The 23,814-nt window shown below is 46.5% G+C and overlaps 3 protein-coding genes across 3 annotated transcripts in view; 1 reads left to right on the top strand and 2 right to left on the bottom strand.

Annotated features, from left to right (window-relative positions):
* The first annotated feature begins 292 nt into the window (after positions 1 to 292).
* Positions 293 to 5,740, top strand: LOC143287522 (uncharacterized). The gene is made up of 2 exons (XM_076595568.1): positions 293 to 1,667; positions 5,621 to 5,740. The coding sequence occupies exon 1, from the start codon at positions 412 to 414 to the stop codon at positions 1,369 to 1,371; it is 960 nt and encodes a 319-aa protein (XP_076451683.1). The 5' UTR covers positions 293 to 411; the 3' UTR covers positions 1,372 to 1,667; positions 5,621 to 5,740.
* On the bottom strand, positions 2,713 to 13,111 carry LOC143287521 (deacetylase Oant_2987-like). The gene is made up of 7 exons (XM_076595567.1): positions 12,255 to 13,111; positions 10,544 to 10,660; positions 9,697 to 9,847; positions 8,952 to 9,037; positions 6,610 to 6,771; positions 5,583 to 5,809; positions 2,713 to 3,450 (listed from the first exon to the last, which is right to left on the bottom strand). Exons 1-7 carry the CDS (start codon positions 12,541 to 12,543, stop codon positions 3,229 to 3,231), a joined length of 1,254 nt encoding a protein of 417 aa, XP_076451682.1. The 5' UTR covers positions 12,544 to 13,111; the 3' UTR covers positions 2,713 to 3,228.
* Positions 13,112 to 13,766: 655 nt separating this feature from the next.
* LOC143287294 (uncharacterized) overlaps positions 13,767 to 23,814 on the bottom strand; it is a 53,997-nt gene continuing 43,949 nt past the window's right edge. Inside the window, exons 2-5 of the mRNA XM_076595239.1 lie at positions 22,992 to 23,069; positions 22,220 to 22,293; positions 18,870 to 19,107; positions 13,767 to 15,853 (exon numbers count right to left, since the gene is read on the bottom strand). Of these exons, the coding sequence (XP_076451354.1) occupies positions 15,522 to 15,853; positions 18,870 to 19,107; positions 22,220 to 22,293; positions 22,992 to 23,069 (722 nt within the window). The 3' untranslated portion in view covers positions 13,767 to 15,521. The remainder of the gene's footprint in view (positions 15,854 to 18,869; positions 19,108 to 22,219; positions 22,294 to 22,991; positions 23,070 to 23,814) is intronic.

The raw sequence follows: 23,814 nt of genomic DNA, 5'->3' as shown, positions 1-23,814 counted from the left end.
CAAAGCCAGGTTGGAACGCCTGCAGCTGATCCTCATTGCGCCGAAATGGCCAGCCCAGCCCTGGTTTCCTGTCCTTCAGTCCCTGACACATGTTCCACCCCTGGAACTGGAAACAAAACCTCATCTGCTGAGGCAGCCTCGTTCGGGCATTCCTCACTCCAATCCTCAACTGCTCCACCTGCACGCGTGGCTGCTGTGCGGTCGGAACTGTCAGCATCACCACTGAAGTCTTCCACCCCTCGGTCAGCCTCTGTGTCGGCCGCGCTGACCCAGGGGAGTGCCTCCTCTGACCTCCTCTCCATAGTCTCCAAAGCCAGGAGGGAGGGAACAGAGACTTTGTATGACTTTCGCTGGAAGAAATGGCTGCGTTGGTTTGCAGCTCAGAACATTCCCCCTACTAACCCTACGAGCATGCAGCTGGCCAACTTTCTGGCTCACTGCTCCTCGGTTCTCAACCTGTCTGCTAGTTCTGTGCGAGGGTACAGGTCTGCCATCTGTACCACTATCAAACAGCTAGGTGGTCCCGCTTTTGAAGCTGATTTCCTGCTCAGAGAGGTGGCTAGGGGCGCCTCTCTGAAGGAAGCTAGGAATCCCAGAAGAGTGCCCCTCTGGGACTTGTTCCTGGTGCTGGATTTCATTCGAAAACAGCCCTTTGAGCCATTGGGGACTATTCCTTTTGACCTGCTCACTCTCAAGACCACTTTCCTTCTGTTGCTGGCCACTGGCCGTCGTAGAAGTGAGATTCATGGTCTTAGTGGAATGCCACAAGATCTAGCATTCCACAGAGATGGTTCCATCACTCTTCATTTCCTTCCGGAGTTTCTGGCTAAGAACCAAGACCCCGAGGTCCCTTCCCCCTCTCTGAGGGTCAGACCTTTGTCTGATATTCTTACCCAAGATGATGAGGATAGGCATCTCTGCCCCGTTCGGTGTCTCAAATACTATTGGGATAGGTCTCGCCATAGGCGTTCTTGTCAGAGGCGCCTTCTCATCTCCCTCAATGAGAATTACAAGAAAGACATCGCTGCAGGCACCATTTCCCGCTGGGTTTCCCAAATCATTCGTACAGCCTACTCTCATGCACACAAGGATATCAGTTGTCTTAATCCCAGAACACACGAAGTGCGGGCCATAGCCACTTCGGCTGCTTTCCAGCACTCGGTGCCACTGCAGTATGTCTTGGAGGCAGCCTTCTGGCGGTCTGAGAATCCCTTCAACTTCTACCTCCGGGATTTCCGTATGACCAGGGCTGACGGTTCCAAGGGGATTTCCTTTGTCGCGGCTAACACTGCCGTCTCGGTTACAAGGGCTCCCATACGAACCAGTAGGCGTTGCCCTCCTCCATTTGCTTTAAATTCTGCATCAGTTTGACATGGTACAGTATATGACACCAAAAGGAGTTGTTTGTATTATACTCCATGTTTGGTGATACATATACTTACCATGTCAAATTCGAATGCCCGCCCGTCCGTCCCCGCGTCTCCGCCGTGGTTCTCATGGGGCATTTTCTTTCATGGCCACGGAATGATTCAGCGCTTATAGCTTTTAGAGGCGTTTGATTGGCTAAGAGCGGGCCAGGCAAAGAGGGGCGTCTTTTCACTGTTAGCCGCGCGAAATTTGGCCAAGCAGAGCAAACCAATAGGCCTAGTTTGCATCAGTTTGACATGGTAAGTATATGTATCACCAAACATGGAGTATAATACAAACTCCTCCTCTTTGTCACCTTTAGATTTTTGCCGCAGTTAGTGAATGCCCAACAATTCAAAAGCAGAGAATGCAGACAAATAAGAATACATATCTGTTTCTCTCTTTTTGTTAATTGTCATCCATCCATACCATTTCTCTTGTTGCTGTTGGACTTACGTAAGAGTGTGTTTGGGGGTGTGGGGGTGGGTGGGGGTAGGTTGGAGGGGGTGCAGGTGAGTGTGGGTGCAAGTGTGAAAAAAGTGGTTATTTGAAGAGACTATATATGTTTGCTTTATTACTTTAAAATGCTATTTATTTATTTGTTTTTATTTTATCATTCATTTATGTCTGAATATATCATCATCATCACATTCCTTGATAGGTAGCACACACATGGTCAAGATATCCATCTGTGTGATTTCTCTTCTTGCTCTTCCTGTTGGACTTGTGTAAGAGGGCATGCAGGGAAATGTTGGTTAATTTCTGATTTAATGAATAGATTGTCTGCTGTATTACTTTCAAATCTTATTCATTCATTTTTATTAGTGTTGTTATTCATTTATTTCCAACATTTCTCTTGTTGCTGTTGTAGTTGTACTTGTATAAGAGTGTGTGTTTGCGATGGGGTGGGTGAGTGTGTGTTTGTGATTGGGCGAGTGAGTGTGTCTTTGATTGGGCGAGTGTGTGTGTGTTTGTGATTGGGTGAGCGAGTGTGTGTGTGACTGGGCGAGTGAGTGTGTGTTTGTGATGGGGCAGGTGAGTGTGTGTGTGGGTGCATGTGTGGAAATGTTGGTTACATTTTGATTTAATGAATAGACTATATGTTCTATTACTTTTAAATCTCATTTATTTATTTTAAAAAAATCAATTTTATTATTCATTTATTTCTGAATAGATCACCACAACCACCACCACCATCATCATCATCTCCTTTGATAGGTAGCACAGACATGGTGAAGAAAAAAGGAATATATGATGAAATAAATATGTAAGAGTCAGAATGTCATAAACATCATAGCAATGAAATCAGTTTCTTCCCACTCACTTTTAATGAATATATATAAAAGTGAAAATCAATCAGACTGGTTTAACAAATTAATTGATTTCATTATCCTCTTTAACAGAAATATGTTAATAAGTAATTAAAAAAAACAACCCCAAACCCCAGAATGATTAGATTTACTGATTGAGAGATTGGTTAACGATTGACTGATCAACTTATTGATGACTGAAGAAAAACAATGAAATTCTTTAGTACATGCATGCACATGGGAAAAGCACCTGCATTCATTCAATTCCCTTTCCTTAAAAAGTAGTAGCCTACCACATTGTTTCATAATTGGAGCAGTCAATCAGTTTAATCAATCAGTTGACTGGCAGTTAGGTTCAATATATTGAATCATCCAACTCCAGTTTGACTGTAATCAACACACAATTCCACATATTGTACTTACTTCAGTCTGAAAGTCTGCTAAATAAGGACTACTTTTCACTGGTTTGCATCAAGATACTACTGTTGTCACTGAATTCACAATATTAATGCTATGTGCACATGGAGTACTGTTTTACATTGTTTTCACATTTTTTCTTGCTGTCTGGATTGGGCCAAGGTTTTAATTCCTTGATGGCATATTCTGTCCCTGCTCGAAACACCCGGACAGGTACAATTCTTTGAGTGATTCTGCGAGTCTCCCCCTTTGAATCTTCCAGTTCCATGTCACACTGTTCCACTCGTAAAACAGTGATGTCTGCTTCGTTTCCAATCTGCAATTCACACACACACACACACACACACACACACACACACACACACATATATACATGCACCCATGGAAATATAATTATGTTTGTTGCCTTGTTTTTAAAAAATATTCACATACATAAACACACACACACTAACACAAACATACACAGACGCATGCACAAACAAACCTGTTTGAATCATAGACTGGGGAATGAGTGGTCAGAGGTTCACCCCCATCAGAGGGATATTGCTGATTTTTCAGTCACAGCTCACTTGGGTGGCTCCTGGCTGAATCAAGCTCAAATGCAAAGTATAGGCCCATAAAGTCCACATACTTAATTAACAGAAACTATGCAGGAATGGGAAAATGTAGATGAAAAAGACCAGTCGAAAAAAAGAAGAAAAGGAAAAAACGGAAAAAAGAATAATTTTTTTTTTTTTTTTAATCAGCCAATGAAGAAAGCATGTGTAAAAAAAAAAAAAAAAAAAAAAAAAAAAAAAAAAAAAGGAAAAAAAGGCTGGTGCTCCATGACCTGCATGCAACTGAGGCCACACAAAAAAAGGTCCACAAAGTCATCTGTTAGAGGGTGGTGCTCAAATTTCCGAACACTGTAGGTGTTTGCATCTGCTGGGCCTGGCTGGCACTGGGTTGTACTGTGAAAGACAGCTTGCAGCATAGCCCTGTGACATAGCCCTGTGACACAGCCTGTGGCATAACCCTGTGACATAGCCTGTGACACAACCCTGTGACATAGCCCTGTGGTGTAGCCTGTGACATAGCCTGTGGCACAGCCTTGTGACATAGCCCTGTGGTGTAGCCTGTGGCATAGCCCTGTGACATAGCTCTGTGACACAGCCCTGTGGTGTAGCCTGTGACATAGCCCTGTGATGCAGCCCTGTGGCATAGCCCTGTGACATAGCCCTGTGGTGTAGCCTGTGACATAGCCCTGTGGCATAGCCCTGACATAACCCTGTGGTGTAGCCTGTGACATAGCCCTGTGGTGTAGCCTGTGACATAGCCCTGTGATGCAGCCCTGTGGCATAGCCCTGTGATGCAACCCTGTGACATAGCCCTGTGGTGTAGCCTGTGACATAGCCCTGTGGCATAGCCCTGACATAACCCTCTGGTGTAGCCTGTGACATAGCCTTGTGGTGTAGCCTGTGGCATAGCCCTGTGGTGTAGCCTGTGACATAGCCCTGTGATGCAGCCCTGTGGCATAGCCCTGTGATGCAGCCCTGTGGCATAGCCCTGTGGTGTAGCCTGTGACATAGCCCTGTGACATAGCCCTGTGGTGTAGCCTGTGACATAGCCCTGTGGTGTAGCCTGTGACATAGCCATGTGACACAGCCCTGTGACATAGCCCTGTGATGCAGCCCTGTGACATATCCCTGTGACATATCCCTGTGGCATAGCCCTGTGACATAGCTCTGTGACACAGACATAGCCCCGTGACATAGCCCTGTGACATAGCCTGTGGCATAGCCCTGTGACACAGCCCTGTGATACAGCCCTGTGACACAGACATAGCCCTGTGGCATAGCCCTGTGATACAGCCCTGTGATTTAGCCCTGTGACATAGCCTGTGATACAGCCCTGTGATACAGCCCTGTGACATAGCTCTGTGACATAGCCCTGTGATACAGCCCTGTGATATAGCCTGTGATACAGCCCTGTGACATAGCCCTTTGATGCAGCCCTGTGACATAGCTCTGTGATACAGCCCTGTGACATAGCCCTGTGACATAGTCTGTGACATAGCCCTGTGACATATCCCTGTGGCATAGCCCTGTGACATATCCCTGTGGCATATCCCTGTGACACAGCCTGTGACATAGCCTGTGAAATTGCCCTGTGACATCACCCTGTGACACAGCCCTGTGACATAGCCCTGTAACAGCCTGTGACATAGCCCTGTGACATAGCCTGTGACACAGCCCTGAGTGGATCTCTACAGTGTCATCATCATCATCTTGAGTGAATCTGTGTAGCATCATCGTCATGGACCTGAAAGCATTTCTATGGTCTCACCATCATGCTTCTCATCCTCACCTATCATAAAACAAGCATTGACATGTAAGCGGCCGCTTCACACACACATTTACACAAACACACAGAGAAAACAAAATAGTCAAGCCAGTAAAGCATCACTACCTTCAATGATCCAATCTTCTCATTCTTGCCAATGACAGTGGCAGGCTTGCATGTGGCTGCTGCAATGACTTCATGAAGAGGCATCCCAGCATGCAACATCTTGGTCATGACGGTGGTGAGGTCATAGGCCGGTCCCTCCACACTCTGAGTGTGCAGATCAGTGCTGATCAGATCGGGCCAAAGCCCTTCCTCGGCACACGCTTCCAGGACACCCCAGCCAAATGATCCTGCACAGGACATGTCGGGCTTGCAGCACTGAGAATTGCCACAGCAACTGAGTGGACGTCATGGCAAGACTAAACAACTTTATTAGGTCATGAGATTTAGCAAATTTGTTTCTGTGCATGGGATTAACCTGTTCACTGCCAGGGTGTTTTCTGTGACGCTGGGTATCATTCAAGAAACAAAAAATTTCAGTGAAACTGGGTATGATTTAACAAATAAACCAAAAAAACTCAACAGGCTTTTTTTGTTTGGTCAAAAGTATGCAAACTGTATGTTCTGAAAGGAGACTGAGCTTTTTGAAAACTGTGGGATGTACAGATAATAAGTTGCTGGGACAATTAAGTAAATTTTAGCCATGTAAGTTTACTTTCCTTGATTACACAAGCATAATCATTGTGAACTTTTCAACTATGCAAATGAAGAAAACCCACCAGATGAAGTCCAATTATCCAATGTGATTGTAACTAATTACCTTTCATGTAAGAACTGTGGCTACAACTACAATATGACTGGTTAACTCATCACCAAGCTGAAAATGGACACACGGCAGCTAAGTGTCCTTTGTCTCCCTGTTTCTTCTTTTGCTGTGCCTGTGGAAGATGAGCAGCATCCTTGTATCGTTTTGTCTTGTAACCTGTGTTCTAGTTCCTGTCCACAAGGTGGGTGTTGGATGTTCTCTTTTCTTATGAACATAGGACCTTGATGTCTTCATGTGCTTTTGTAGCATTGTGGTAAGTCATTCAATGCTATCTTTTTAAAAAGAACACACACACACACACACACACACACACATCAAACGTACCTGAACCATGGCCAACATCAAAAAGCACCCCACGACGCTTGGCTTCCCACACATCTGGGTAAACCTTTCCTGTCTGACTGTTGACAATGTTCCCCCTGTGCCAGTGAAAAGCGTGCGTGAACACATCACCTGAACGCAGGCTACCTGGGCAGCTCAGCACACCTGCACATACATCACTATCTCAGCACACCTGTACATACTCCAATATTTAAGCACATCTCTGCATGCACCAGTATCTCAGCACACCAGTATCTCAGCACACCTGTACATGCACCAATCACCCAGCCCAGCTGACCATGAGGGCCATTTCATGACTTTCCAGCCAACTGTGAAGTTGTACAGCATTAACCACAGCAATAGCTGTGTCATGTCCATTGCCAATCTTTAATAGGTTCTGGTCAGCAGATGCTATACGTTTCTAAAAATGTGTTCTTGTAAAGGAACTTACAAGATTTTAAATCAATGCAAATCTATTTGCCTTTTGTTTGAGCTTTATTTCTTGACCATGTAAAAGCATGATTGATTCATTGTTTAATCCATTTAGCCCTGGGGAATACACAGCCTCAGCAAGCTTCCACACCATACTGACACAGAAAAGATGATAAAAACATACTGTTTTTCTTCCAAATTCCATGAGGACACATCAGGAAATACTGTAGAAGCTGGTTCCCTTTCCTTGTGATTTATATGTAGGATCATGAAAACTGTTTTCATCAGACACACTCTGACACCAAGAGCAATGCTCAGGCACAGGGCTCAATGAAATAATAACAGAAATAATTTGTTGAGAGTTTGAGTTCAAAGTGTTTCACATCTGTACAAATATTTAAGGAAGAGGCAGTAGAAATAAATCACAAACAGCAATTCCCACAATGACCCAGTGAAGGAAGAGACAGTAGAAATAAATCACAAACAGCAATTCCCACAATGACCCAGTGAAGGAAGAGGCAGTAGAAATAAATCACTAACAGCAATTCCCACAATGACCCAGTGAAGGAACAGACAGTAGAAATAAATCACAAACAGCAATTCCCACAATGACCCAGTGAAGGAAGAGGCAGTAGAAATAAATCACAAACAGCAATTCCCACAATGACCCAGTGAAGGAACAGACAGTAGAAATAAATCACAAACAGCAATTCCCACAATGACCCAGTGAAGGAAGAGGCAGTAGAAATAAAACACAAACAGGAATTCCCACAATGACCCAGTGAAGGAAGAGGCAGTAGAAATAAATCACAAACAGCAATTCCCACAATGACCCAGTGAAGGAAGAGGCAGTAGAAATAAATCACTAACAGCAATTCCCACAATGACCCAGTGAAGGAAGAGGCAGTAGAAATAAATCACTAACAGCAATTCCCACAATGACCCAGTGAAGGAAGAGGCAGTAGAAATAAATCACTAACAGCAATTCCCACAATGACCCAGTGACTGCAAACAGACATCAAAACTCCCCCACCACCACCACACAAAAAGCCTTCAGAGCAGTTCAGAGATTGCAGAGAAGACAGAGATCCCAGTAATGTGTAATCAAATTTTAATTCATGTCTGTACTTTTCTGTCAGCTATCCCTCCAAAAGTTCCTTGCCACCCAGGTAAACCTGGCACTGAACAAATGTACAGAGAAAATGAAAGAATGAAGTCTTTTTTTTCTCTCTGAATCATCAGCACTACACAGCATTCTGTGAGTGCATGCAAGGCTCTGTGTGTAAAGCATGACACTTGTTCCAAGGTCCAGGGTTCAATTCCCACTCAGGACAGCCAGGTTGGAAAAGATTTTCCCTCCAGAGTTAACATCTGTACAGACACCAGTCCACACCAAGTCCAAATTCAGTCCCACGCATGAATGCTTGCATAAAAAAAGACTTGCAATTTAAATCCTATTTCATTTTTCATAGAAGAGAAGACCATGATCACATGCTGGTGGAGTGAATGACATGGAAATAAAACACATGCACACTGGTGTTAGGTTTACACATCATCCCTGAAGATGGAATGTAGCTACCTTAATCAATGGTGTGCTAAAAAATAGTTGCATGTTCAAAAATCTAACCAACTAGCCAAGGAACAAAGAGAGAGAGAGAGAGAGAGAGTGAGTGCGAGAGAGGGGAAGGGGGTAGGGGGTAGAGAGAACTCAGAACTCAAAACGTTTTTATTCAAGGTTTAAGATTTTAGGCATGGCCTATACTCCCAATCTGTTCTTGAGAGAGAGAAAACGAGAGACAGAGACACACAGAGAGAGACAGAGACAGAGAGAGACAGAGACAGAGAGAGAGAGAGAGAGAGCACTGTATAAAACAGTTAATCAGATAGTTGTGTTGGGAGATGTGTAGACAGACCTGCAGTGTGCACGGTGGGCACGGATGAATTGTTGTGATGAACCATCAGCGGCACACCGGCATCACCTGCTGCCTGCAGAGATCGCCTGCAATATACGTGACCAGAAAATCATGTCTGCATTGCTGCATCCACCACAGTGCTGCAGACCATGTCACACACTGTCTTTTTGGAGGCTGTGGGTTTGCATCCAGTCAGAGTGTAAGACATATCTATCTGTCTGTTTGTCTGTCGGTCTATCTATCTATATATATGTATATGTATATATGAATAAATAAATGAATAAACAAATAAATAAATACAAACACACACACACACACACATTCAGCATATTCTAGCACAACATATCAGAACACAGTTCAGCACATAATAGCACACCATAGCACAACACAGAACACCACAACACAACATTTAACACAGCACACCATAATACAGCACACCATAACACAGCACAGCACACCATAACACAACACAGCATACAGCATGACACAGCACACCGTAACAACACAGCAACACCATAACACAACACACCATAACACAACACAGCACATCATAACAACACAGTACACCATAACATAACACATCACACCGTAACATAACACAACACACCATAACACAACACACCATAACATAACACAGCACACCATAACACAACACACCATAACAAAACACACATCATAGCACATCACACCATTACAGAATACATCACATCACACCACAGCATGTGTACTTTGAAGCACCACAGACCTGAAAGCCTCCTGTTCATTTCGCCCACAGTCGGAGATGCTGGTGCTCAGACGTACTTTGACGCCCACCACAAAGTCACGGTTGCTGAGGATGGAGGACACACATCCCTCCACATCCACCTGGTTCAGCGAGTCCAGCTCCCCTCCTGGATCTGTGCACAAACACACACACACACACACATACACGTATACACACACAAACACACACATCCATACACACACACACATACATACACACACAAACACACACATGCACATTATACACACATGCATACATGCATGCACATACACATACACTCACTCACATACCCCACAAATTTAAGAACTCAAAATGTTTCAATGTTTCAAAATCTATCAAACCATATAATATACATTCAGACAAACCTTGCACAGGGAAGAGTGACACGTGTGCACACACAATACAGACTCCATCCCTCTCTTTCTCTATCTTTTTTTTTTCATATTCACTTTTTATTCTCTCGACCAGTTTCTAGATTTTCTTTATGAGGGTAGGATAAAACAGGCCATTAAGTGCTTATTCCTTTTCTCTCAATGAAAAAAAAAGAAGATTTTGATTAAAAAAACAAGACCTGTCTCTCTCTTTCTCTCTCAAGCATGCACACACACACACACACACACACACACACACACACACACACACTCACTCTGTCTTTTCTCAAACACACATACTCCCTTTAAAGTTTAAAACAGACACAAACACAGGTATACACAGACACACAGACACAGACACACATACATACAAACATACATACACACACACACACACACACACACAGAGACACAAACACACTCACACACACAGACACACACAGACACACAGAGCTTACTCAAACCAGCACATCCTGCAGAAGCCAAGCCGTGTGAAGCAATGTGCACAAAGGCGTACAGGCGACACTTGCTTTGGTCACGTATGAATTTCCTCAGGCCATTCAGTGTGCAGCAACCTGGTTGATGTCCCCATACCATCATCAATCATCCTTCACTTCATTTACATCCCTACTGATTCTGTCAACAGTGTCTGATGTGAGTATAATGTTTTCAGATACAGTGCATACTGAGTATGGGGCCTTGTTACATAATTCTTTGCAACTTATGATTATCAGACATCATCAAAAGTTCAACTTCATTATTTCTCAGAACATTTACATCTCTACTGATTCTGAAAACAGTGTGACTGCCTCGCATGAGCTTACATTTTTTCTCTTCTTCTCAATTATAAGCTGGACACCCCAGAACATACATAATTATTGGATACAGCATATAATTAATGAGAATGAGATAATACAACTTATCATATCTATCTGATGAAAACTCCATTCACATTTATACACACACACACACACGTATATATATATATATATAACAGTTTTATTTGACAAAAGAAGAAAAATCTTAACCCACACTTTTTATCAGACTTATAATTATATCGAGCCACTTCTTCACCTACATCTTGGGTACTGTCAAAAGGTCAACACATTCATTATTTAAAAAAAGAAAAAAAGAAGAAGAAATAGTTCTATATGTATGACACTATATGGCTGACTGGTGAAACTTGATTAATATATAGTTACAAAAAATCTATGTGTTCTCATAAATCTGGGGCACCACACCAGTTAATCACCCCTGACCTTTGTCTCAGTGACAATATTCATATCAGAGAAATTATTCATTTCTCATGTGCAATCTTTCTGTGCGATTTTGAACAGAGGGTAAATAGTCCAGTGAATCAAAACTTTTGTTCCATTTAATTTGTAAGAAAACAAAATCCATTCAATACGGCCAAATGGCTGACTATCTTGTTTTCCTCTCCTGACTGTGCGTGTGTGTGTGTGTGTCAGTGTGTGTGTATGCATGCATGTATATGCATGCGAGCATACATGTGTGTATTTGTAGTCGTCATCGTCGGCCTCCTTCCATCTCGTGAGACGATGGCTGCACCAGAAATGTAGTCACTGCCAGGCATTGCACTTCCTGCTGTGGCTGTGTAGACCAGTGCTGGAGTGGCAATCTCTGCTGCATGTGGGACAGATATAGGTAGATTTGGTTTTCTGAATTTTACTTGCATGTGGCTCTTTTTCTCCTCAGCGAGTCAATGCGGCTTCTCTCTGCTTGTTTCACCCCTCTCTAAATGGCAGGTTCTCAGGGTCCATGTGAGTTGGCAAGGCTTTCCAAGGAAGCCTTCAGTGTTTGGGATCTTGTCCTGCCTTTGGATTCCAAGAATGCTTCTGAGGCATTGGAGAGGAAAACTGTTTAGTCTCTTCTCTTGGGCGGAATATGTAGTTCGTGTTTCACTTGTGTAGAGTAGGGTGCTTAGAACACAAGCTCTGTACATCTGCATCTTGGTGTAATTTGTAGTAGTACTAGTAGCCTTTGATTTAATGTCTGTCCTATTCAAGTCATACAAGATGGGGGAAAAAACTGTCTGGTGTGTATATAATGCACGTCACGTGGATGTGATTTGTAGTGTGTTTTTGACCCATAACAGTAACTGAGAAAAACAGCTAAAAAGACACACATAGACACACACTCAAACCTTACCAGCACTGCCAGCATCCACAACAGCCGTGACCCCCCTCTGCAGGCAGCAATGGTCAATGTTGATGCCCAGCGGTGTGGCGTGCTGGTAGGCATGCACGTGACAGTCCACGAGGCCAGGGGTCACCACACAGCCTCTGGCGTCCACCTCCCTGCACCCCGCCCCCTCCCCGGTCCCACCGCCACTGCCAACCACCGCGATGCGACCATCTTTGATCAACACGTCTCCTGTCAAGTCCAAGTTGTTCGCCGGATCGAGTATTCGACCTCCCCGTATGAAGAGGTCTTCCATGTGAACGTGATGTGTGTGTTGCGATGCTTCGCTATGGTAACACGCGTGTTTTCAAAGAGGGAGATATGTTGGAAGAGTTTCGCTGTGAGCTCAGATAATATAACTTAGCTCTCCTTGAGAGTGTGCGCTCTGAGTCAGCTATGATCTATTTCAAGTTCAGGCGCGACACGCCCACGGCACTTGACCTGTGTTTAACTTGACACATGCTGGTCTACATGCTGTTCAGAACAGTAAAGGCTGTCAGTGAAGTCACGTTCCCTCGAGCTGCGGACTGGTGCACAGTCTTCCCTCACATTGGGCACAGACCGTCACGTGCGCGCGTGTTACGTGTGTGTGAAGTCAGGCTCCTTTTGAACTGTACAAATTGAAGCCAACAACAGACACACCACCGGCTTAGACAAGAATGCATATAAAATGCTGATAAGAAAGACCGTTCAGAAATAAAAGTTACAATAAATATGCACTGTGTCATTTTAGCAGACAATGAAAGCTTTCAGACCAAGTTGTCCATGTTAGCCTACTAGCATCCGTCAGTTCAGTGCACATTTTGCGGCTTGGTATAAAGTCTGTGTGTGTGTGTGTGTGTGAATGTCACATGTGCGCGCGCGCATGTGTGTGTACGATTGCGAATATGCACGAGCGTTTAGTCTATATAGTTTGGGTATGCTTAGGTTCGCTGGACATTGCCAATTTTTATTATTCATTTGCCTTCCATGCCTCTCTGTCAGGTGTATCATTCTGATTAAAAGAAAAAAAAAAGTATTTACGTTTTTGTTATATTTTGTTTGTGTGCAACTTTCATTTTTGATTTATCTTTTATATACCTACATATCTATGGTAGTCTCAAGGCCTGACGAAGGGAGAGGGCGCACGGCAGTTCTCCATTTCTGGCTGAACGGTGCATGTTTGGAAGGGACATCGCCCGTGTAAACCACGCCAAATTCGCCAAAATACAAAGTAATCTCCCCTGACCTACCATGTCTGAGGTCGTGGCTAGTTCATTCGTGGTTTGGTCTGGTTTGTGGTTTGGCTTGGAATGCGGTTGTTTTGGTTTGGTTTCCTTGGTTCAGTATTACAAGACAATCCATGAGCACAAGCTTAAAACGTATACACAATGTAGTCTTTGAGCTGCTGTCAGTAAAGGTGCACTGTGGTGGTGTACAAGTGGAGAAACGATAACAATGATACTGGAACTTTCAGTCACAATAAAACTCAAAGTCAGAAAATCAGTTTTATTATGAAAATCGTGGACATTTTCAAAAGCCATTTAATTGTATAGAAAAAGAACAGAAAGAAAGAAAACATTTCCACTGATACATTCTCCACACCTCTACCTTGATTATATTAATCATTTTTCTCTTCACTCCCTGTTTAGAATAATTTGTAAAAATTTAAAGGACACACACACACACACACACTGTGAACACATGAACTGACACACAGATACACACACGTGTGCACACTTGTAGTTTTACACACCCATGTGCCCACACGCACAAAAGTGTCCTTACGCATGCATACACATATACATGCATGCACACAGACAGACGCATGAACGGACACATTACTATGTAAACATATGCAATCATACACAAACACACACACACACATCTATACACACTGACGAACACATACTTATTAACACAATAATGATAATAAGCATATCGATGATACGAAGAGATGACTAACACACCATGAAACCAATCAACAAAGAGAGAAACAAAGAAAGGAGAAGAAAGGCACAGTGAGACAGACAGAGGTATACACTGAAAACAACAACAGGGAGATAAATACTCTGCACAAATGTCCACAGCTTGTAGTTTATGGCATGCAATAATCATCAGCCCATTATCTCACACACAGGTAAAATACATTTATTGTTATTTTAATCTATTCACAATATGACTACACCCACACACCTTTAAAAAAAAAAAAAGTCAGGTTTTTATAGATGACTGGCAGACATTTTCAGTGTGTGTGTGTGTGTGTGTGTGTGTGTGTGTGTGTAAGTGGGTAGATTTGTGGGTATGATATAAAAATAATGGAAAATTTCTTTTCATTTTTTACCAAACAATAAGTTATACACACATACATGCATGGATGTGTGCCTGCACACACACACACACACACACACACACACACACACACACACACACACCATTCCTTCTTCATCAGTTCACGAGTCCATGTATCCACCTCTCATACAGACCTACTGGACACTACAGTTACTGGATTTGAACACAAGCACCTGCTGACTAGCCCGAGGTCTGCACACTGTACACTGTCTTCAGCTGGTCAGCCAGCAATCAGTAGTCACTTTCAAAAGAGAAGTCAACAGCAAGGGACAATGTCCAGTCAGGGGGAGGCAGGTAAGATGTTTCCTCCCTTCCTTATTGTAGAAACCTGTGTGTCAGCAATTCAAAGCATTCACATATTATCCACCACTTCTCTGTCAGTGTCCATCAATCATGGTGTTCACAGAACTCCATCTGTCCACATCTTTTACAGGCTGCTTTTCCTGTAAGCATTTGGCCTTCTGCTGGTTAAATAACAGAAATATTGGTGGATTTTTGTTGTTTGTTTATCGCGTTTGCTTCATGCACAAAAAGCATGTGACATTCTCCCCATACATGAGGAGCATTTCAACAGATTTTGTAGGTAAATAATCTGGTTAACAAAACAAAAAAACAAGTTCAAAATAACAAAAAGTAAATGACAAAAAATAACAAAAAATACCAAATTTATCAAATAAAACAAATCCTTTCCATCACTGTACTACAGTGTTCAATTTTACTTAGTCCACAGACTGTTGCCTCTTCTGTCCCTTGTAGCGTGCCATTATGAAGAAAAACAACTGAGTGCAATACAACGCAAACAGCACCTCCTAGTGACCGTTCATATCTAGCCATGCTGATCATGCCCGGGGAAACAGACAAAAGTATCTAACTAACCAACTGAAATAAACGGGAACACCCTCTTCACTGCTCCTGGCTGCTCATACTGATGGTGTCCGGGGACGATTGCCTCCCTTGCCTGTTGGAGCGGAAGAAGAAGCACTTGATGGCGCTGTAGGCTCGCGAGCAGTAGTCCCCCCTGGCCTGCAGCTCCCCTTCCTGAGGGGAGGCCACTCCGCCATCGGCCTTGCTGCCCGGGGTGCCGGAGGTGGAGGAAGGGGCGGGGTGGTCGGGGTGGGCTGGGGCGGATGGGGTGACCATGGCGCGGCGGGCCTGCACTGACCCCAGCTTCATGCACAGCCAGTCCAGGGCTGGGTACAGCCCTTCCCCCGTCACCGCGCTCACCGGCACGATGTCTGCACACCAACAGTGCACAGTGCACAGCGTTAGTGACTTGGTGTGGAGCTGGACTGTGCATGCGCATTCACACACACATATACACTACTGGCACACGCGCGCATACAGAAACAAACACACGCACACACACACACACACACGCAATGACGCACAGACACACACACACATGCACACAGACACATACACACAGACACACAACTGGCACACGTGCGCACACACAAACACACGCACATGCACGCACATACACTCACACACACACATCCCCCCCACACACACACACTACACCCTCTTCCTCACCCTACCCTCTCTCTCAATCCCCCAAGCTTACTCCAGGTATGCTTGAGGTAATGCCCCCCACCACACACACACACACTGCACCTACCTCCCTCCCCCTCCCCTTCCTCCTCCCCCAGCACCTCCCCCCTTGCTCCTCAATTACTCCAGGTATGCTTGAGGTAATGCCCCCCACCACACACACACACACTGCACCACCCCCTTCCCTCCCCATCCCCTCTCCCCCCCTCCCTCCCCCTACCCTCGCACCCCCCACTTACTCCAGGTGTGCTTGAGGTACTGCAGGCCCAGCGCGCATACCGAAACAAAGACACGCACGCACACACACACACACACACACGCAATGACGCACAGACACACACACACATATGGACACAGACACATACACACAGACACACAACTGGCACACGTGCGCACACACAAACACACGCACGTGCACGCACATACACTCACACAATGACGCACCCACACACATATGCTCACACACACACACACACATACACACACCATACCACCCTCCTCCTTCTCCTCCCAGCTCACTCCAGGTGTGCTTGAGGTACTGCCCCCCCCCTCCCCCAACATCCCCAGCAAATCGCCTCACACACATACCACACCCCTCCCTCCCTTCCCCCCCCCCCCCCCCCAGCTAACTCCAGGTGTGCTTGAGGTACTGCCCTCCCCCCTCCCCCAACACCCCCAGCAAACCCCCTCACACACATACCACACCCCTCCCTCCCACATCCCCCCCCCCCCCAGCTAACTCCAGGTGTGCTTGTGGTACTGCCCCCCCCTCCCATCCCCCTCTCTCCCACATCACACACACACACACTCACACGCACACACACACACCGCACCCCCTTCCATCCCCATCCCTTCTCCCCCCCACTTATTCCAGGTGTGCTTGAGGTACTGCCCCCCACACCCCCCCACTTCCCCTCCCCCTGCCACACACACACACCCCACCCCCTTCCATCCCCATCCCCTCTCCCCCCCACTTATTCCAGGTGTGCTTGAGGTACTGCCCCCCCCCCCACTTCCCCTCCCCCTGCCACACACACACACCCCACCCCCTTCCATCCCCATCCCCTCTCCCCCCCACTTATTCCAGGTGTGCTTGAGGTACTGCCCCCCACAACCACCCACTTCCCCTCCCCCTGCCACACACACACACCCCACCCACTTCCATCCCCATCCCTTCTCCCCCCCACTTATTCCAGGTGTGCTTGAGGTACTGCCCCCCACACCCCCCACTTCCCCTCCCCCTGCCACACACACACACCCCACCCCCTTCCATCCCCATCCCCTCTCCCCCCCACTTATTCCAGGTGTGCTTGAGGTACTGCCCCCCACACCCCCCACGTCCCCCCCCGACACACCAACCCCACCCACCCACACATACACACACTCACACACATACACACATCTCACACACACAGACACACTCATAAGCACACACCCACTCACACATACACACACACACTCACACACACACACTCACACACAAGTGGAGTGATGGCCTAGAGGTAACGCGTCCGCCTAGGAAGCGAGAGAATCTGAGCGCGCTGGTTCGAATCACGGCTCAGCCGCCGATATTTTCTCCCCCTCCACTAGACCTTGAGTGGTGGTCTGGACGCTAGTCATTCGGATGAGACGATAAACCGAGGTCCCGTGTGCAGCATGCATTTAGCGCACGTAAAAGAACCCACGGCAACAAAAGGGTTGTTCCTGGCAAAATTCTGTAGAAAAATCCACTTCGATAGGAAAAACAAATGAAACTGCACGCAGGAAAAAATACAAAAAATTGGGTGGCGCTGTAGTGTAGCGACGCGCTCTCCCTAGGGAGAGCAGCCCGAATTTCACACAGAGAAATCTGTTGTGATAAAAAGAAATACAAATACAAATACATACACATCCCCATCCCCCCCCACACACACACTACACCCTCTTCCTCACCCTACCCTCTCTCTCAATCCCCCAAGCTTACTCCAGGTATGCTTGAGGTAATGCCCCCCACCACACACACACACTGCACCTACCTCCCTCCCCCTCCCCTTCCTCGTCCCCCGGCAACTCCCCCCTTGCTCCCCACTTACTCCAGGTGTGCTTGAGGTAATGCCCCCCACCACACACACACACACACTGCACCTACCTCCCTCCCCCTCCCCTTCCTCGTCCCCCGGCAACTCCCCCCTTGCTCCCCACTTACTCCAGGTGTGCTTGAGGTAATGCCCCCCACCACACACACACACACTACACCACCCCCTTCCCTCCCCATCCCCTCTCCCCCCACTTACTCCAGGTGTGCTTGAGGTAATGCCCCCCACCACACACACACACACACACTGCACCTACCTCCCTCCCCCTCCCCTTCCTCGTCCCCCGGCAACTCCCCCCTTGCTCCCCACTTACTCCAGGTGTGCTTGAGGTAATGCCCCCCACCACACACACACACACTACACCACCCCCTTCCCTCCCCATCCCCTCTCCCCCCACTTACTCCAGGTGTGCTTGAGGTAATGCCCCCCACCACACACACACACACACACACACTGCACCTACCTCCCTCCCCCTCCCCTTCCTCGTCCCCCGGCAACTCCCCCCTTGCTCCCCACTTACTCCAGGTGTGCTTGAGGTAATGCCCCCCACCACACACACACACACTACACCACCCCCTTCCCTCCCCATCCCCTCCCCCCCTCCCTCCCCCTACCCCCCACTTACTCCAGGTGTGCTTGAGGTACTGCAGGCCCAGCCGCTCTGTGATCTCCTCCGTGGTGACGGTGTGGCTGAGGTCCACCTTGTTGGCCAGGAAGAGGAAGACGGCCTCCTTCAGCTCCTCCGCCCCCGTGGCAGGCTTCAGCACGTCGTGGTTCAGCTCGTCCAGCCGCTCGGGGTCATGGCTGTCGATGACGAACACCACGGCGTCCGCTCCTTTGTAGTAGTGCCGGAACAGGGGCCTCTGACAGGGCAGGGAGAGGGGGTAGTGGGAATTGGAATGAATGAACGTCATTTGTATAATGACAGTAATGTTCGACTATAACCATCAGAACAGCAGAGGAGGTAACTGCTGTCCCTGGGCTAGAATTTGATTCTTGAAGAGCGTGTCTTGCCCAAGTTAAACCCCCACTCTCTCGGCCGAGAGTGTTTTAGGACAGTCGGCGTTGGGATGGTTCCAAAAGGCCAGCTAGCCCCCAATGCTGCAGCACTAAGAACCAGTGCAATCTTGCTTCCTAGTTTGAGAGTCATAGTCCTTCACAAAAGACTAAGCTGTAAATGACTTCCCATTGCCATGGAGAAACCGTTGATCATACAGCTCTTACTTTGCTGTTGGTCCAACTGTAAGCTTATGTGATATAAACTTGATTTGTATAGGCCGCATAAAAGTGTCCACATTTACGTTGTGTGTTATCAGCGGCACCCGCACACACAGAGACAAAAACAATAAGAATTAATCAAATGCCTCCATAACAGACCACACACACACACACACAGACGCCAGTACATGCATGCGCACACAGACACAGACACACACACACACACAAACACTGAGACACACACGCACACACACAACCACACACACACCAGTACACGCATACGTACACACACACATACACACACACTGCATTTAGAAAGTGGGAGGAGAGTGTGCAATACTTTGGCTAAAATTAAAAGAAATAATTGTGCTTTTATTGCTTTTTTATTTATTTATTTTTGTTTTCGGTACTAAGAGAAGATGCTTATCTGCCGTTCCCAGGGACTGACTTCCAAAGAGGAGGAACAAGAGACGTGAAGGCTCGCTGGCCGTATCGCATTGTTTTGATGTCTGTTGGTCTGGGGACACTAGTCACACATCTTGCAGCACATGCAGGTCATTATCTGTTCAACATATCTTTAATCCATGACGATCGTCCAGCATTTCAAGTTCGTCACGTTATGAATCCTTCAATTTTCTACTCATCCTGCAAGACTGCACCGACTCTTACTGCTGCAGTCTTCAGAGCTGGCTGGCCTTTGTGGACCATCCCAACGCCGATTGTCCTAAAATCCTCTTGGTCAACAGAATGGGGATCAACTTCGGCAATGTACTCTCCACTATAATCAAATTCTAGCCCAGATAGCCGGGACAGCAGTTACCTCCTCCAATGTTCCGATGGTCATTAGTCAAACACGGGTGACAATGATACATACAATCTTTTTTTTTCTTTTTTCTTTTTTTTTTGCTGCCCCATCATCTGCACCGTTTCAGTGACATTACTCCCACGCCGCTCATTTAGATTCCCTCACACACGGTCACACCCGGGTTCGTCCGTCACAGTTCCAGCGTCGGCAGTCCGCAGGAACCATCGATGTTAGGTCGCCAGGAGGCCACACACCAGAGGAGACCCTGCACTGCTGCTGAGTTACTTCGGCGGTGTTCAGTGGTGCCCGTACTTAGGACACCACCTACTAAGCCCCCTACTAACGACAATAATGGCTTAGTCGCGGAGCCAGACTGAGTGAGCGTCTCTCCCAGAGTGGAGACCGCCACCACGTCCCCCATTAATCTGTCGACACTGAAGACATTGACAGGACTCACCCCAAGCACAGAAGTGAGAGCAGGGCATGAAAGGCCACAGACTTTGGGACTCTTTTGTTTTTATATTGATGATGGTGAAGGAGGAGGAAGATGATGATGACGATGACGATATTGCTATGGAGGTCCATTTTGGTTTGGGACTGCGTGACAAGGCTGTACTCTACGATTCCTGTCATAATGATATCCTGGCGTTAACCAGGCCCGAGAGATACAGACACTTGCAGTGTTGGTCAGGTAATTACAGCAACACACCCAAAGACGCATCCTTGAAGTGGATGACACTCGACTGTGTGGTCACAGTCTCCCCATTTAAGCCCACAGCACACTCAACTCTGGGCAGAAGTCGGCCACGGGCTGAAAAACCCATCTCCGCTGGGATTCGAACCCGCGTCCTCCCAGCCGTCAGTCCGCGACACTAATCACTTCGCCACGGCGGCTGGTTGATACATACAATCTTACTCCTCTCTGTCTAAATCTTTCTTCTATTCTTCTTCTCCTTCGTCTTCTTGTTCCTTATCGTTGGCGTTGAATTACGTGAAGACAGACAGGGATAATTTCTAACCGTCACTGAAAAGTAGAATCGATATGTGACACTGGCAGAAACTGCACCGGGGCTTCTAAACACTGAACAAAGTGAATCATCAATGTAAACCTCAAGGTTACTAGGGGGAAGCAAACACTCTCGGAGACAACTGAATGAAACTACTGTATATGTCTCCACAAAGAGTCACTGAACCTTCGAAATTATGAGCAGTTATGTTGCCTTTTTATTTCCCTGTTTTCCCAAAGAAAGAAGAATGAGTGACTTCGTGAGTGAGTGAGTTAGTGAGTGAGTTAGTGAGCGATTGATTGAATGATCGAGTGAGTGATTGACATTGCTTGCTTACCGGTTCACCATCGGGCCTGTGTGACGATGATAACGGTGATCATTATACTCTGTGTGTGTGTTGTGTGTGTGTGTGTGTGTGTGTGTGTGTGTGTGTGTGTGTGTGTGTGTGTGCGTGCGTGCATGCATGTACGTGTGGACGTGTGTGAATGAATGTATGTATGTATGTGATGTATGTATGCATGTGTGTGTGTTTCCTTTCACCTTGAGTGATATAAATCGTGTAAATAGTGAGTGAGTGAGTGAGTGAGTGAGTGAGTGTGTGTGTGTGTGTGTGTGTGTGTGTGTGTGTGTGTGTGCGTGCGTGCGTGCGTGCGCGCGCGCGCGTGTGTGTATATATGTGTATGTGTGTGCGTGGTGTGTGCGTGTGTGTGTGGTGTGTGTGCGTGTGTGTGTGCGTGTGCGTGTGTGTGTGTGTGTGTGTGTGAGCGAGCGCGCGCATATGTGTGTGTGTGTGTGGTCAATCTGTCAGGCTGTGTGTGATGTGAAGAAGGGCAGCAACAGAAAATCACCCAAATCAAACGACCAGATGAAAGCAGAAGGAGAGGGCTCCAGTGAGACAGTGACAAGACACAGACACACCATGCACGATACACGTGCTTTACTCACCAGCTTATCTCTGCTGCCGATGTCCCACGCTGTGAAATGTAAATCTCTGTACTGTATGCTCTCCACATTGAAACCTGCACACACACACACCGTGACACACACACACACACACACACACATACACACACGTAAGACCATGTGAGCGTATAAAACATTAAACTAAACAGATAACACACACCCACTATCTCTCTCTCTCTCTCTCTCTCTCTCTCTCTCTCTCTCAGAGGGTGACAGAGACAGAGACATGACATTTTTATAGAATAAACAAAATGTTCATTTCAAGGGGTTAGAACACATTTACCAATCAATTCAATTTCGCACGAAATGGAAGGCTTCTTCTGATTATTACCGAGAGAGAGAGAGAGAGAGAGGGAGGTGTGGGGAGAGAGAGAGAGAGAGAGAGAGAGAGAGAGAGAGAGAGAGAGAGAGAGAGAGCACATGTATCAATATGCATTCACACACTCGCGCAGTTCTAACCCTCCACCGACACTCACATTCATACCCAAGCCCCACTTTCCACGCACACGCCTACATATATTCACAGACGTGCACGCACGCATATGGGCATTCACACACACGCATACATACACGCACGCACGAACGAACGCACGCACGCACTCACACACACACATACATACACACACACACACGCATACACGCACTCGCACATACACACAACATACACACACACACACATCCACACTCACATACACACACATACATACACAGAACACACACACACACACACACGCGCGCGCGCGCTCTGACTGACCGATGGTGGGGACTGTGGTGACCACCTCCTCCAGTTTCAGTCTGTACAGAATGGTCGTCTTGCCTGCTGAGTCCAGCCCTGAAACATCGGCGTCGTCATCACCATCATCATCACCATCATCATCATCAACAGCAGCAGCAACATCATGACCAGCATCATCACAACCACCACCACAATCACCGTCATCATCATCACCATCATCATCACAACCATCATCAACGCCATCATCATCACAACCACCACCACAATCACCGTCATCATCATCACCATCATCATCACAACCATCATCAACGCCATCATCATCACAACCACCACCACAATCACCGTCATCATCATCACCATCATCATCACCACCATCACCAACGCCATCATCATCACCATCATCATCACCACCATCATCAACGCCATCATCATCACCATCATCATCACCGTCATCATCATCACCATAATCATCACCACCATCATCAACGCCATCATCATCATCACCACCATCACCATCATTATCATCATCATCACCAACATCATCATCATCACCACGACCATCACCATCATCATCATCACGACCATCACCATCATCATCATCATAACCGCCATTGGTAATCACTGTCAAACCATCACCACTTCCTCCTTTTTTCTTCTTCTTCTGCTCCTGTTTCTTATCTTCCTTGGAACCATCTTCATCATCCCTTTCCCCCTTGTTGTTATCGTCAGTACCATCAAAATGATGACAGCCACTGCCTACACCACCGCTGTGATCATCATCGTCATTACGGATGGCCGGGAACACGGTAATAACATGACGAATTACGTATTCAATGTCAAT

Source organism: Babylonia areolata, chromosome 11 (assembly GCF_041734735.1).
Source record: "Babylonia areolata isolate BAREFJ2019XMU chromosome 11, ASM4173473v1, whole genome shotgun sequence".
NCBI lineage: Eukaryota > Metazoa > Mollusca > Gastropoda > Neogastropoda > Buccinidae > Babylonia > Babylonia areolata.
The sequence above is the reverse complement of the archived record's forward strand: the minus strand, read 5'-3'. Positions and strand labels throughout refer to the sequence as shown.